This window comes from Micrasema longulum, unplaced genomic scaffold, assembly GCF_059751315.1.
Source record: "Micrasema longulum isolate JH-2025_06_02 unplaced genomic scaffold, ASM5975131v1 h1tg000049l, whole genome shotgun sequence".
NCBI classification, from domain to species: domain Eukaryota; kingdom Metazoa; phylum Arthropoda; class Insecta; order Trichoptera; family Brachycentridae; genus Micrasema; species Micrasema longulum.
Genome location: NW_028277256.1, coordinates 789,984 through 806,631, shown reverse-complemented (window position 1 = coordinate 806,631; position 16,648 = coordinate 789,984). Strand labels below are relative to the sequence as shown.

Here is a 16,648-nt window from a genome sequence, read left to right as displayed (position 1 = left end):
CCATTTGTTTTTTTAAATATTTTATTTAAAAAAAAAAACTTTGTTCTAAATATTTTTTAAAATATGCTAATATGTCTTATTGCCCATACTGATCATCGTGGTTTCGGATGTGACAGGGTTTAAAGAACACCTGTATATATATATTATTTTTTTTAAAGAATAAGAAGTATTTGCATTCTTATTATTTACCCAAACATTTCTAATTTGTGGGCCATATGAGTTGAAAATAAGTCAACATTTGGAAATGGGAATCAAGTTATGGTAGGGGTGGGTTCGAACCTCGGATCTCTGATCCATGAGTCCGTGACACTAGCCACGTGATCACGACCCGGTTTATAATTTATGTTGTCAGTTTGATAGAGATTGTTTGTGACAATTTGAACAGAAAATATCATCATGTCTTAGTGTCTAAAATCAATAAATGTTTTACTTTTATAGCCGCACAACCAAAATGAAAGTCAAACAATCTCAGCAACCTCCTAAATTACACATATTAGTATTTTTTGTATCTCAGACCATTATCAATTATAGAGTAAGAAATCAGACCTATTTGAAATATTTTATATATATGTTAGAAATGTGTGAACACGGAAGTTTTTTTGTTTTTGATGTTATTTAAAAAAATAAATAAATTAAAAACAAGACATAATAATATTTAAGCCGTTCAATTTGGATAACATATCAGGCCAGGAATCCTTGAATGATGGCCCAATATTAAGAAGTCATAACAATCTCCAATAGCAAGAGTATTTGCCTCTTAAGCATAGTTTCACCGATGTGAAAAAAGTCCTAAAGTGATCATGTTCAGCTGCCTGACTGTTCTTCTAATCGCATGACCATAGGTAGGTCGGTTCAGGAAACTGGGAGGTAAAACAGTCTGTTCCGATGCTGTCCGAGATATCCATCAGGAACGTGATACTCTCCAAAATTGCCGAGTTCTTGATATAATCTCTTATTGGCCTGGGGTCAGTGCTCTGAGTGTACTGGGATTGTTGAGAACTCTGCCCATTCGGAAAATAAAATGTTAACCAGAGCCATCTTATGACCGAGTAAAATCTTAGAATTATATTTTAAGATATTTTTAACAAATACACCACAAAAAAAATGAAGAAAGCTTTAAAAAAATTTAATAAGCTACTACCATCACGCCTTTTCTCCGTAGGGGTAGGCAGAGAGAATGGACCGCCACACACGTCTATCGTGGCATATATTCTTAGCTTCTTTCACATTCATACATCTTGTCATACATGCCCTTCGGTTCTGTCTGCTTTTGACATGACCAGACTTAAGATTTTGGTTTATCTGATCATGCCACGTCTTCCTTGGTCAAACAACAATAAGCAATAAGCAAACCTTGCTATTTATCGCAATTTCGTCTCAAAATAATTTGTTGGAGGTACGGTCGGTTGTCTGTTGTGAACTAATTATTAGAATTATAAAAGTAGTCAAGATTGTATGCCGATTTATAGACATTTCTGAGATAGTGCTCTATCTCAGCATTTCCCAACCCCTCTAAGCCTGCGGACTGGTGAATATAGGAGAAAAAAATTGCAGGCTGGTAAAACAGATAAAAACTTTTATTTATGTAGTTTTTAATATTATATTATAACAGGTATATAAATAACAAATGACCCTTTTTTTAATACAGAAGTTTTAAAATGGGCGATAAGTATTTCTGCGGACCGGCAGAAAATCTCATTAGACCGTGGTTGGGAAACACTGTTCTATCTAGTATATTGTGTCTTTCTTAGGACGGCGGCCGACAAGGTGGTGAGCAGCAGCGGCGGCAAGCTGGAGCACGTCATGGTGGCCTCGCAGGAGATCGCGGCCAGCACAGCGCAGCTGGTGGTGGCGTCGCGCGTGCGAGCGCAGCGCGGTTCTCAGGCGCTGGGAGCCCTGGCGCTCGCCAGCCGCGCTGTGTCCTCCGCCACGGGCGCTGTCATCGCCACCGCCAAGGCCTGCGCTACCATAGCCGAGGAGTCTGGTGAGTAGCGCCTACTAGCAGGAGAAGAGATCTGGTAATGGCGTGCGGTGAGTAGTGAACCCGACCCGAACTGGCCCGCGCTAGCAGGAGAGATCTGGTGGTGGCGTGCGCTGAGTAGCGCACTCATACTGGCCCATAGGTAGGGTGTAAACCAGATAGAGAAGGAGGATAAACTAGGGCTGGTAATCTGAAGGCTCTTGCGGAGGTAGAGATCGCTTTGCTAGCACGTAATTTATGTTCTAAATATGTGCTAGCAATGCTTTCTCTACCCCCGCAAGAGCGTTCAGAATCGCATTGCAGGTATACTTTTTAAAAAAGTGCAGTAGTGCTCTATTCAGAATCAGATGTTGCTACACCCATCCATTAATCTGGAGAACCCAGGCCAGTGTCTTGAAGCTAGCAGTTTTTTCCTGATATTGTTTGAAAAAAAAATACATATACAATCAATATTTGATTTTGACCTTGTTGGGAACCTACGAGGCTTACAATTGTAGGCTTAAAATAAACATTATTAATGTAATGGTGATTTTCTAGAATTGTTTTACATTATCTTTAAAATTTTTCTTTGCACAGAGGATCTTGACATGAGCGGCTTGTCTTGGCAAGCTGGAAGGCGTCTGGAGATGGATTCGAGGGTCAGAGTACTGGAGTTAGAACAAGCCCTCGCTACTGAGAGGTTGAAGCTTGCTGCTCTGCGTCGTACCCACTATCGCTTGCAAGAGACAGAGGTAATACGACACTTCTTCATTTATTTGATTTGGAATGATACAACTGGGTTTTTTCACAAATTGGGAGAAAACTTTATTATTTAGAGCAGATTCTTATGATATAACTATTTTATAAAAGGATTTTGGGTTAAAAAAGGACTTTATACAAAGTGGCTCGCAGTTGGTGCCACATCATTTCGACATCACACATCATGCCCGCTGAATGCTCTGACAAACATTGTGTACAAGTAATATGGGCTAACATAATGTGTGCCCTTTATCCCATAGGGCGTGAAACGTTTTGTTTTTAAGTAATTCAAATTATGCGTATTTTAAACCTCTGTTGAAAATTTATTCGACGCCACATGAAAGAAAAAAATGCTGTTGCCATCGTATTTTTTTTTGCTTATTTAAAAATAATAAAAAGAATGACCCTATTGAATGAGGAAGTTCAGTGCTGCGGGAAATTGGATATAAAAATGTTTTTTACACGTGGTAAAAATTAGAGCATTCATTCTCAAAAATCTATGAAAAAATTTATAAAAATGAACTATTTTGAACGACGTCACTAGTTCTCCGAAGTCAACTGATGACAGTGTTATGATACATTTCCGGTTACCGGGAAGCCAACCCACCAACCAGGACAACTCACCGTAGAGAACTTGAGACCTCACATATGGAGTGATTTCAAAATCACAAAACTTTAAAAAATCATAGTGCTGATAATGTGATACATAAAAATATTTTTTGGGCTTAAGTTTGGTAGTCCTCAACTTCCTCATCGAGGGCTATCATAACATTAAGTTCCTCGATTTCATAATTTTTTGATAAATTAAAGAAATTTATGTAAAGTATGATTTTTCTTACCTCTGTCCTCTGACGTTTAGTCAATACAAAGAACTATTAAATTAATTCGATATGTCGTACAAACATTTTTTTTTTCAATCGATTTTTCCAAGCCGTTAAACTAAAGCAGACATTTGGTGAATTCAGTTCGGTAGTCAGCACATCCTAAGTAGAATAGTCTGATCAGTTCTTTAAAAAAAATGTATTATTAATAAATAAAAAATAATTAAATATGCGCAAATGTATTATTAATTCATAAATATTTATGTTGTGTGACTCCATGAAATTTTGTAGAGAACTGCTGCTGCATTATCCACTGCTGGATAGTCTCCTGTATTATGCAGTATTGTGATAAAACTTTTTTTTGCAGGAAGCTGAATCCAAATAACAAAGATGAAACATGAAAAAAAGAGATAAATTCAACCGTGTCTGACAAATAAATTATGTTTTGTTTTAGTTTTAGCAAAACATTCATAAATTATGAACACTTAAAACGTGGTCAATCCAAGAAAGTGATACATGCGGACGCAGATAGAACACCAATTATTATAATAGCTAATCATGCTTTTACTTCACGTCATCATACACATAAATTGTTAGATAACCTGGCTTTAATCTTATGTTGGTCATCGTTCTTTATCATATTATTAAATAAATCATAATCATTCCATTCCACACTGCTTATTTATTAATTACAAGATTTGTTCAACTATCAGAGTTGCTATGTAGAGTAATTCTGTACAGGTAAGAATATGTACTCTAAATAAAACACTAGCTTAAACCTACTCTATATATTCATCTTTATGTTTATTTTAGATTAAAACAACGACCACTATAAGGGTGTTACCAGTAATTATCACTAGATGTATCTTAATTTTATTTCTCAGTTAAAGTAAACTGGCTACTTGCCTTACTTGGGTAGATCATTTAGAAAAGAAATGAGAAGGACCCAGGTTCTGAAGTTAGTAGTTATTTTTTCTTGCGCTGTGATCAATTCATTTTGTCTATCTCTTTATGAAAACAGTGTCTCTATTTAAACGTTCTATTTGACATTTTTACCAAAAAATGCCTTTTTGTTACTTTAAAAAAATATAAAACAGCTGTTTCTTTAATTTTAAACATGTATCAATTTCTTATTGCTCTGCTGGACATTTTAATACAGTAGATACATATAAAAATTCATAACAGTCAGCGAAATCCTACTTCAGTAAAACTCTAATTATTCGGATTGAAGTGCTAGACGTTATCACATAAAAACTTACTTAAACATGTACAGCGAAGTTTGACGAAGAAATATGCCGGCCGCCAGCGCCCTTTTTTATTTGTTATTTTATCTCATTTATTTTTTACTGCCTGATAACGATCCGGATATTTGGCACTCCGGATTACTGGAGTTCGGATAAACGGAGTTGTACAATTTTTATTCCGTTACTTTGTATGGAATAAAATCAACAGTATTATGACCAGTGGAAAACTGTTTTTCAAATGCAATTTTCTTATTGCATATTTACTTTTGTACTGGGGTTCTATTTTTCTAAAATCATTTTGTCTGATCTAATAATCTAAATCCTCATTTTTATAATTGGTATATAATATTTCAAGAAGTTTACATTAAAAAAAATATTTAGTTGCTTTTTCTTTCTGAATTTTATTATTTTGTAAATATAAACCAACCAACAATTTCAGCCACATGCACTTTTATAACCCTGTGGTTACTGTAAAAAAATAAAAAATGATCAATCATAAAAATATTATAATAATGTTTATTTTATCACTTGTAAAATTGACTAAATGTTGGTTAAGATAAACACATAGTTTATTAATCATCGATAAAATGATTTTCAACTAAATCTCAGATATAAGTTGAAAGGGGGCTGTGTTAAAAAATGAAATTTTTAAATTTAAAAAAATGTTTTCAAAGCTTCATTTTTACTACTCAAAATTCCCAAGTAATTATCTTTTGCTTTCTAGACAATAATTAATTCTTTATAGCAATTTATATTGAGAACTGTGCTTACATTTTTATCAAACTTTACTATCTCAATCTTCCAGAATTACCTATCAATCAAAGGGGTTTTTTGTTCCTCGATTTTTGCATTTCTTTATTCCACCATTACTATATTTATATAAAAGTTGTGTTTAAATGCATTTTTTATATGAATTGCGCATCACACAATAATCATACTGCATTTTTTTATCTTATCATGTATGGTAACAAGTACATAATATGTAGTATATTATATGTAGATACAAAATATGATGTAGGTTAAAAATAATCATAATTTTTTAGGTCCCTTTTATACATGTGTTTGTGTAATCAATTTGTGTGAATAAAAAAAAGTATTGTATGAATTATAAAATACAAATACATATATCAATTTGTTATAATATTGTTGTTTCCATTATAAAACCTCCCACCAAAAAAATTATCCCATATTGAAATCAAAACACAATCAGATTAAGTAATATAACTGACATAGTAAAGTTACATTTTTCACCTGAATGTCTATTATATTTAACTGGTAATTCTTAATGGAAGTAACTGACGAAGGCTACTGATAGGCAGTTGACAATTTTATACAAATATTTCAATTTAGGAGTTGAAAGTTCAAGTTAACTATAATGACAAAAAATATATTGGCAAATCTCTTTCTTTTCCATCGTTTGGATAAACGTGTGTATGTATTATGCACAGAGCCAAGAAAATTAAAATATAATGCACAGTCGAGTGTTGACAAGTGATGCACTCAACTGATAATAATAATTTTATGAAGTTAATGTAAAGTAATTACTCCAAGACCTCAAGCCCAATGCACTAACCTTATCTACAAGGCGATAAAATGATCGCCAGATTATTTGGTTGCAAAAATATTCAATTGCTTTGATAAAGGAAATACAGTGACTGCACTCATACTTGACTTCAAGAAGGCATTTGATACAGTCCACATAGATACCCTTCTAGATAAACTACAACATACAGGAGTTAAGGGACAAGCTCTCAAAATATTTAAAAACTATCTACAAGGAAGAAAACAGTTTACGAAAATTGAAGAACACAAAAGTGAAATAACAACAATGCAATTTGGAGTACCTCAGGGATCAATATTAGGACCATTGTTTTATATAATATACATTAACGACATAATACACAGTGACATAATGGGAAAAAAAACAATATATGCGGACGACCTAGGAATTTTATATGAAAACAAAAATGACATTGAAACCACTAAAACCATCAACAATGACGTGCAAAAACTATTAGAATGGACAAACAAAAACTTCTTAACACTAAATGCCAAGAAATGCAATATAATACATTTCGAAACACAAAAGAAGAACCATAACATGAACATAAAAATAAACAACGAAACTCTTAAAGAACTAGAACATGTGACTTACCTAGGACTCACAATGGACAGACAATTAAAATGGACAAAACACATAGACGGACTCACTAAAGTAATGGCATCACTACATAGCCTCTTCTACAAAATTAAAGATTTTATATCAAGAAAGGAAAAAATTATGATGTACGAAGCCTATGTCAAAAGTAAATTGAGTTACATGATCGCCTTCTGGGGAACTGGTAACAAGACAGACATAACAAGAATACAAAGACAACAAAATAAAATTCTTAAACTAACATACAACCTACCCTACCTGACCTCTACGACTGAACTGTACAAAAAAACACACCAGTTTGACATAAACTACTTGACTAAAATTGAGACCTTAAAAATTGTGCACAAAATAACACTGGGAAACATACAAGACGACGACATAATATTAGTCAAAAATGCTGACATACATAAATATAACACCAGACAACAAAAACACTATCATATTGAAAAAGCAAAGACAAACACAGGACAGTCAAAAATACTACATAATGGACTTAAACACTACAACGACCTACCTTACTACTTGAAAACTTTTACTGGAGACAAATTTAAAATCAATCTGAAAAAGCACATGATGACTGAACTAACTAGACTAGACGAGACATAAAATGACTAGACAATATTAAATTTCTAATGTAACCCTAACGGGTTTTTTAAAATTGTAAATAAATAAAAAAAAAAAAAAAAAAGTGTGACATTAATAATATTTTTTATAGATGAATCATGATAGGTGTTTGTAATGAAAGAGTATAGGTACATTTAGAAAACAAAATACAAAACTAACAAATAAAATAAAGCAGGTTACTATTGTAAATCAAATTTATTCCAAATAAAAATTACACTTATAATATAGCACATTTTGAACACAAATGAAGATTAGTTAAATCTGCACTGTGAAATAAAGCAAATTTTCAATACAGGAATATGAACATAATGGTTCACTAACATAATACTGACACCAACCAATAATTGTCTATTAATGGCAATATTTTTTATAGACACATTTTCTTTTAAAATTCAATTTATACATTTAAAAATTTAACTAATAAGAAAAAAGTTCATGTTAATGTGCTTTTGGGTAGAAGACATACAGTATTTATACATACATATATATATATAAATAAAGTTAAATTAATTTGTGATTTCAAATGTTTGAAAAAATATTTTATGGATGTAATGCATTCATATTATGTGCAAAGTCTTTTCAATCACCCTTTAAAGTTGCTGTCTATCCTATGTTCTTTAGTAATTAAATAATATTATAATAATTGTGCTTTAATTAATGTCAATCTTTAATTAATCAACAGATAGTACTTTAAAATAGTTAACTGAAAATGTACTCGAGTGATATATTTTACCACAGATGCAGAAACTACTGAGAAAATGGTCATGTTTATGCCTGCCTCATTGAGATAATGATATGCATTTCCGAATATAGCTTTAATGGATTATACGGGAAGCCAGAAAAGCAATGTCCCAAAATAAGTTACTATCCGAATGAAAAATCACAAAGCTTGTGCTTCAAATATTCAGTTAATAAGTGTAAAGTGTTAATTGAATGATATTTATATTTGGTTTATTACATTTGCATTTGCATATGGTGTATTTGAATCTTACATTTGTTTATATTGTACATGTTTTAGGGAAAATAATGAAAAAAACTATAACGATGCATTTTATTATATCCAGTAAATTACATGATGGTATAAAGACTTTTTGTAAAATTAATAAATGTTTTTATATTTTAATTGCCACAGAAACTAAAAATAAAACAAGATAAAAAAAACACAAATGTTCATTGCTATTTATTTTAAGTCAATGTCAAATGTTTACAATTAAAATATACATATGTATGTATTTTTCTTAACATGAATAAACATTTGGGGTTTTTAGGATCAGTTCCAGAGTCGAATAATAAAAATAAAATCATTTGACTTGTACTAAAATTTTCACTTTTGCAAAATTGGTGTTCATAATAATAGTATGCAAATACGGAGATACACTCGTAACATAACCTTTTCTGTTTTATAAAAAAGATTCAATGTATACAACAATGAAAAAAATAAATACATTTGTATATCAAAGGGGCAAGAATGCGAATATATAGATAGAAAGGAAATTCTGTTTTGGAAGTAAAATGTAAAAGTGTCAATAATATATTTGTTAGAGCCAACAGATAATGGGTTTATTGAAAAAAAGGAAAAATAACAAACTTATTTTTAAAATGTGTAGGTTATAAAGTAAATGAAAATCATAGATATCTTATAAAAAAATATACTTCTGAATGAGACAAGAAAAACTCAAACCATAGTTTAAAATGTTAAAAAAACAAAAAATTTCATGCAAAATATATTTTTTTATAAATAATTTTATCATAAGACATATTTTCATCACACGAATCAACCGATGTATCATTTAAATTTGGTAAACTTAATGGAATACATTATAACAATAATGGTACATTTTACAAATTAAGCCATAAATTTAAATTTGAAACAAATATACAGTTTACGACTATAACACTGATTAACTTATCGCTGACGGAAATCAATCACCGCGTAACTCAAATTTTACCACTTTCGAGGAGAGAGATTGTAACGTTTTTTTTTTTAAGAGTGTTCAGTAAAATTATGGTTTTATTTTTTTTAAAACATTTCAATCGTACTTTCCAATTACATATAATGTTTTGTTTTTGTTTTTACTGGCAATGTTTGAATATATTTGTTGCCAAATGACATAGCTGGATGACTTTCGGTGATGTCGCATACGTGGTGATGGAGTGCCGTCGACGTTATGTTGCATATTTAATTATAACTTAAATGCAAGAATTCTACATTCCTTCTACTCACATTCTGTACGTATCTCATTATGTAAATAGAATTATAATGGAAGCGTAAAATAAAAAAATATATTTATTACGATATTTAAGTATTTAGATAAAAAAAAAAACTATTACCCTTTAGACCTTATGTATATAATTAAAAGGTGTAAGTTATTAAAAAATTATACAATTCAATTAATTACATTTTAAAGAAATGCATAAACATAAAAAAACATTAAAATTATTTTATTTTTACATTGTGCTGATAGCATTATTAAAGAAAAAAAATCAATTTCTTTTGTACTCAAATCTGTCAGAAGGTAGATTACATTTTTATTTCTTTAAATGTCATGGAACATTTTGATATTCTCATTTTATCGAGAGAAAGGGGATTCATTTTTGTTAACTGCTAAATATAAGCAAATCAACTATATACCAAAATGGTAAAGTAAATTTGAAGTTTGGTCTTTATTTCTTCAAACCAATTAGACCAATTCAGTGTAACTTCGAGCTAGAGAGATGGTTGGTTATAAGTTAATTAAGTGAAAAGTACCTTTAGAGATGATTTACTTTTAAAAATTAAATGCTATTTTACAGTGAATCAAGCTAATATATTATTATGAAATAAAAATATTGTGAGCGTTACTAACATTTGAACGTAGTTATGCAGAAAGCAGCCAGTTCACAATTTTGAAAAAATGCAACATTGGTGTTATCGGGTGCAGTGATGTCAATTCTATGTTCTGCTAAAAACAATCAGGCCGCTTTCATACAAAAAACTGTAATAATCACCTTCTTAAAATAGTGTTGATCACAAAAATGACATTTCTCAATTTGCAGAAAACACCCACAGCACTAGAAAAATCTTACGGTATAGACGCTGATGGGAAGATTAATGCCTCCAGAAATCTAGTTCTCTTAAATAAATTAGAGTGTATAAATAAGTAAGTATTTAAAATACCCTATAGTAAAATAGTATATTTTAATACAGAATGTTACCTCATACATTCAAAGTTTGAATGAGGTATCATTTAAAATTAGATCTGGCTATTTTCTGCAAAATGCATAATTTAGGTTGTGTGGTCTGCCAGACTTCACTAAAAATCACTAAAATTACTTTAACACATAGTTAAATTATTTTAAAAGTTACTATACAAATTAGTGAAGTGATTCTTTACAAATAACACAACAAACATCAGTGTTATACTAGGGGTGGCTGTTTTCTGAAAAATGCATATCTTAGGTTGTGTGGTCAGCCAGACTTTAAAAATCATTAAAGTTGGTCAAATACATAATTAAATTCTTTTTTGTATTAAAAAAACCCGAATGTATGCATTATTTATCATTTGTCAAAGTAAAAATCATTTTAACTGTTGTTTAGATTTTGCTATTCAGTCTTTTCACAAAAGTGCTATTATCTCTGAAATAATTAAAAATAATTCCCTAAACAAGTTTGTTTAGCTCAACTTAAAGAAAAACTACATACATAATGGTAACGAAATTAGGGCCTACAAGGGTAACTAACAGAATTGAAAAGGTTAGAATATTTTAGATAGGGGACGATGTACGTACAGAGAGCATAATGGAAGTATTTGGCAGGAAAAGGGAGTTAGTTGGGCTGGTCCCACTTCAGATGTTTCTCGGGGGTCAAATGAATGATTTGAACAGCCACGGCTTGAACCTTCTCAAATTTGGGAGGGATTGGGCACAGGCGGTAGCTCACTTCATCACCGGGCAGAGGAACATACTCACCTTCCACACTTATGGAATAAACAACAAAAACTGTACATTAAATTCTTACAAAAATTCCTTCATACAGTTGATTATTGGGAGAGTTGCTGGATGTACAGTGCGTTCAAATGTTTAATAGCCTATATCAATGTGTTAGTCCCTGTCGTTAACAGAGTAAACATACAAATTTTGTTTGTGTTAGTACACACACTAGAATATTTTATTTGAAAACTCACTGTTACCCACACATAAATAAAGGCTATTAATGATTTTAATGGACTGTTCATAGTGAAACATTGTGTGGTTTATATGATATAGTATATATATATATATATATAAGAGGCGCTGAGAGCTAGAGGAACTCAAGTGACGTTTTACCAGTTTTTGACAAAGTTTTGTAAGACTTTTGTTTTTTTATATAAAATGGTTTATGATTTTTTGTTAACATAAATGTAAAGGAAATAAATTATGTAAACTGACAGCTTATACAAATTTGTCCGTTATGTTTTTCTGTCATAACTTTTTTGTGAAACTTTAAATTAGCCATACATAATCGTTTCGTTTATTCAGTTTTCAGCTTTAATATTGGTGCTTGAGTTAGCGTGGCTTAAAACCTGGACTTTTTTCATGGATTAAATTGATGTCAAATGTCGCTTAAGCTCCTATGGCTCTCAGTGCCTCATATATATTAGAGATGGGCATTTAGATTTTTTTAATAAGAATAGAAATAACAGTTACCGTTTTACAAATTAAGCTGTTTTGTGAAAACGTTTAAAAAATAATTGTTTAGTGCAGTATGTGATGAATCGGATTGTAGTTCCATGGCTAGTGTTGCGGACTCACGGGTCAGAGGTCCGAGGTTCGAACCCCACTCTACCCCGACTTGATTTCCATTTTCTAATAGTGAGTTATTTACAACTCGTTGAAAATGGCCACAATTCAAAATATTTGGGTAAATTAAACGCTAATATTTCTTTCTTTTAAAAAAATAAATGCAAATAGAGACCTTTAAATTCACAAAACGTCATTTCATTTATATTTATAATTATGTTTTTATTGAGATTTTATGTACATTAATATTAATTCAACATTTATAATAAATTACCTATGCTAAATTATCAATATTGTAATTTAATTTATGATTGGTCTTTTTATTTCGATGTTCACATTTTATTTTGAATTTGAATGACTGCTATTGAATTTTCTAAATAAAATTATGTCATCATACATTAATATTTTGAATCATAATAACTCATAATAGTAGATTGAGTTTTTCTACTGACATTTCTTGGTGGAACTGCATTTTAATTATAATAATAAAACTATATACATATTTTTACTATTATAATCACATTAATAACACGGCTAATAAACCCATAAAGCGAATGTATGCATTTTTATTTAAATACATTCTTAAATAATAAATGGTATAAATTAATATTGTACAACTGTATAGTAAATTAACTAGTAGGTAGTAATGTTATTGTTTATTTTTGCATAAAAATGTCTGCCTTAAAACAGGTTGTACCTAGTTAGGCAGACTAGACACGATCCGACTAAATCTATTACCTAAGTGTGTATGTAGTAGATAAAGTAATTGTTATTTTGTTAATAAACTATGATTATTATCATTATTTCTTTAAGACCATAAAAAACATAAGAAAAATTTCAATGAAAAAAATATACTGTGCACTTTGCCAATCTCATTTAGAATATGGACAAATTGGATGATGATCTGCTGCACCTTCATATCTTAAACTAATTATTAGAGTGCGAAAAAGCATCATAAAAGTTATTCTCCAGGTACCAATAAGAACCGCATCTACAGGAATCTTTAAAGACTCGATGTGCCTGGGATATGCCTAATATACGCTAAAATTATTCCACTACAGATTTGGATATACAGACTGAATATATAACGGGGCAAGAAATGATAAAACTGTTAATATTTTACCCTTAAACACAATATTTGGATTAATTATCCAAGAGAGAAAAAGAAAGATACAAATTAATTATATTTCTTGTCGGTATGAATATATCAGTAACAGGGGGACCGGAAGAAGTAAAAGATTTAATCAATTACAAAAAATTAGTTAAATCCTTCTGTTAGTGTGTTTTTTTTGCGCGTTCCTGTGATGTGTGGTCAGTACGGACGCAAAAATTAGAGATTAAAAATCCGAAAAATGGAATATTCATAAGCAATTACTTCAATCAACTATATTTGAAGTCGAAAGTGACAATATTTTAAATATAACTGCTAAAAATGTGAAGAAAAAAAACATTGGACCACCCCCAACGAAGCCCCGAGCTAAAAAAATAACAATGGCAGTTGTTTTCTATAACCATTCGGGTAATTTCTCAATACCAGATATTCCTTGGAATTATCTTTGTTCCTATTGTACAGTGAAAATTGGTATTTGTATATTTTTCGAAAATTCAACAATATTTTGAGTATGTAAAAATGTTTGTACTGTATTTTACACTCTAGGCAGTAAAATAAACAGGAGAGTACTTACTCGGAGATGTGAACAAACATGTCTTCGCCACTACTGACTGATGTGACAAATCCATGTCCCCTTTCTCGGCAGAATGATTTAATAACACCATATTCTTGAGGGTTTCCTAAGGCTTTCTCAGATCTAAAAGGGATAATAGTAATCATTACAACTTCTTATGTTTTTCTTCACAAAATAATTTTAAACAAAAATAATATTCCAGCATAAGATTAGTGGAAGGTACATGTACAATCTAGATTTTCAATAAAATTGCAGCATTCGTAAACTCAACAGAATTATTATTACGTATCTATCAGTGCAGGATTCAACACTAAGTTTAATTGAGTCAATCAAAAACGCGTATTTTTAAATTAGGTTAATAGACACTGACATAAATATTATCATTGATAAATATAGGTTTGGCACGGTTTTGATTACGAGTCGCGATTATATATAACAGTTTCAAATAGAGTATAAAACATATTACTAATAGGTGCGAAAATTGTCTTTTTAAAATTTGCGTATCAAAACATGCTATTTTTTGTATGAAATTAGTTCTTACGTTGATGCAGTTCGCGTTCGTTTTGTAATGATAGGGCTCGGCAATAAGAGATGCGTGTGGGATTTATTTGGAGAATCATCCGGTGAGACATTAGTTGACATTTTGTGGTAGTACAGTAGATGTGTGATGAAGGAAATCGAGAAAAATATATATTTATCAAGAATCAAAATCTGAGTGACAGCGAAAAATTGAAGAAGCAGGCCCAGAGACTAAGCCGCTCAAAAATTATAACTTTTCTTTTTCTATAATTTTAACTTCTATCTTTCTCTATGTAGACTTTTTATTTCGTATAATTTACTTTATGGTGCAATTATGTTGGATTTATTTTAGGGTTATTTGGGATGCTGGAGTTAGTCTTAGCGGGCTTGGTGACACAAAATAAATTGATTGATACTATAAGAATATATAAACTATTAAAAATATTGTTAGAATACAAACAATATTTTTAGACAATAGCCCATGTTTGGTAAGCAACATTTTTGGAAAGAAATAGGCGGTCATACATTATGAAGATGATGACTTCCAAAGATTGTACAAATTGCTAAAAATGCATTTGTATTTACAGCGGAATTCATCGAAATCAGTTATTATCAGAGGCATCCAATATTGGAATCCTTATATCTTGGATCCCTAGCTGTTGTAATAAAATATCTGGTACCAAAAGAGTAGCCGCTGATGTAGTAAAGAATTTATGAATTCAAAGATCTTGCCTATATTCTCACCAAATACATTCAAACTTTTTTACTATACTTATGTGCGAAGTCAACTCGAATTCGCTTCATTAGTATGGTCCTCTCAATATAATGTATATATTAATCAAATTGAAAACATCCAAAAGAAATTTATAAGGAGCCTGGAATATCGTTTTGGCAACATTGTAAATGATTACGGCGCATCTTTGATCAATTTTAATATAGAATCACGACAAAAAAGGCGCCTTACATATGATTTAATTTTTTTTCTTCAAAATTCTCAATGATATAGTTGATTCGCCGTATCCTTTACAAAATATTGGTTTCCGTTGTCCTCTTCGCTATACTAGATTAAATTCCCCTTTTTACGTACCAACTTGTAAAAACAATTATACCTCGAATTCATTCGTTAGACGTTCCTGTAGAAATTATAACGGACTCAGTATTGATGTAGACATTTTTAACTGCACGTTGCATTTGTACAGAAAATTTCTTCATGGGGTCGATTATTTGGGATAGTTGCTGAATGTGCATCTTGAGTGGTTTATGCTATGTATATGTACCGCATGTAATGCATATGTTTGTGTATGTTTTATATGTGCGTTCATGTGTGTGCGTGGATGGCTCGGAGTGTACATTCGGTATTTTTATTTATTTTAATATATTACCTCCATGTAAAACGCAAATGTCAACAATTATTCTTTTCTCACTTAAAATTCTTATTTATTTATTATTTTTTTGTCACATTTAATGTTTATATCTTTTTAATTTATGAAAACTTAATTGGTCTTTTTATGTTAAAAAAATGTTCTTTTTAATACCTATTTTGTATGACTGTATGTTTTCTGAATAAAATAAAATAAAATGAAATTTTCATTTTGGTGACTGACCGAAGTTCTGGTTTCGGCCAATAAAACTGGTTTCAGTCAAAAATTAGCCGAAACTTTGGCTCCACCGAAATCTGCGGGTGGGATGTATTGAATTGCGTTCGGCTGTACTTTTAATAAAGTAGTGTTCCTATACCGTACATTGAAGAACAGTTACACATAAGTTATATATGTAAAACGTATACTATAATAATGAACCAAAATATGCCAAAATAAACTAATTTACTCATTATGTTTTTTATTTCATTGTGTACTTGTGAACTAGTCAAGGTTTGATGATAAAAACGCCTAATTTTGGGCGTTCTGAAGTGACTTTTAACTTATTTCAATAAGTTTCGGTTTCGTCCAAAACTAGAACAGAAGACAAAATTCGGTATCGTTAGAAAATCTTATTTTTGTCGGTCACTATTATTAATTTACTATTGCCGGGTGATCTCCTTACTATAATAGTGACAGAGAAGCAACTGAATACGAGGCAAGAATATTATTAGGTTTCTTCTTCACAAGTCAAGAATAAAT

General features: G+C 30.9%; 2 protein-coding genes across 11 annotated transcripts in view; one reads left to right on the top strand and one right to left on the bottom strand.

Annotated features, from left to right (window-relative positions):
• Positions 1-5,925, top strand: part of LOC148285186 (huntingtin-interacting protein 1-like) — an 84,479-nt gene extending 78,554 nt beyond the window's left edge. For 9 of the 10 annotated variants that reach the window (XM_088229211.1, XM_088229249.1, XM_088229262.1 and 6 more), the window contains 3 exons: positions 1,752-1,984; positions 2,558-2,712; positions 3,908-4,634. In XM_088229211.1, the coding sequence (XP_088085337.1) occupies positions 1,752-1,984; positions 2,558-2,712; positions 3,908-3,925 (406 nt within the window). In that variant the 3' untranslated portion in view covers positions 3,926-4,634. Of the gene's footprint in view, positions 1-1,751; positions 1,985-2,557; positions 2,713-3,907 lie in introns of all 10 variants that reach the window. The other variant, XM_088229227.1, reaches the window with a different exon arrangement.
• A 2,678-nt stretch (positions 5,926-8,603) lies between these two features.
• Positions 8,604-14,794, bottom strand: LOC148285185 (cold shock domain-containing protein CG9705). The gene is made up of 3 exons (XM_088229353.1): positions 14,551-14,794; positions 14,010-14,132; positions 8,604-11,522 (listed from the first exon to the last, which is right to left on the bottom strand). The coding sequence occupies exons 1-3, from the start codon at positions 14,649-14,651 to the stop codon at positions 11,372-11,374; spliced, it is 375 nt and encodes a 124-aa protein (XP_088085479.1). The 5' UTR covers positions 14,652-14,794; the 3' UTR covers positions 8,604-11,371.
• Positions 14,795-16,648: the final 1,854 nt, after the last annotated feature.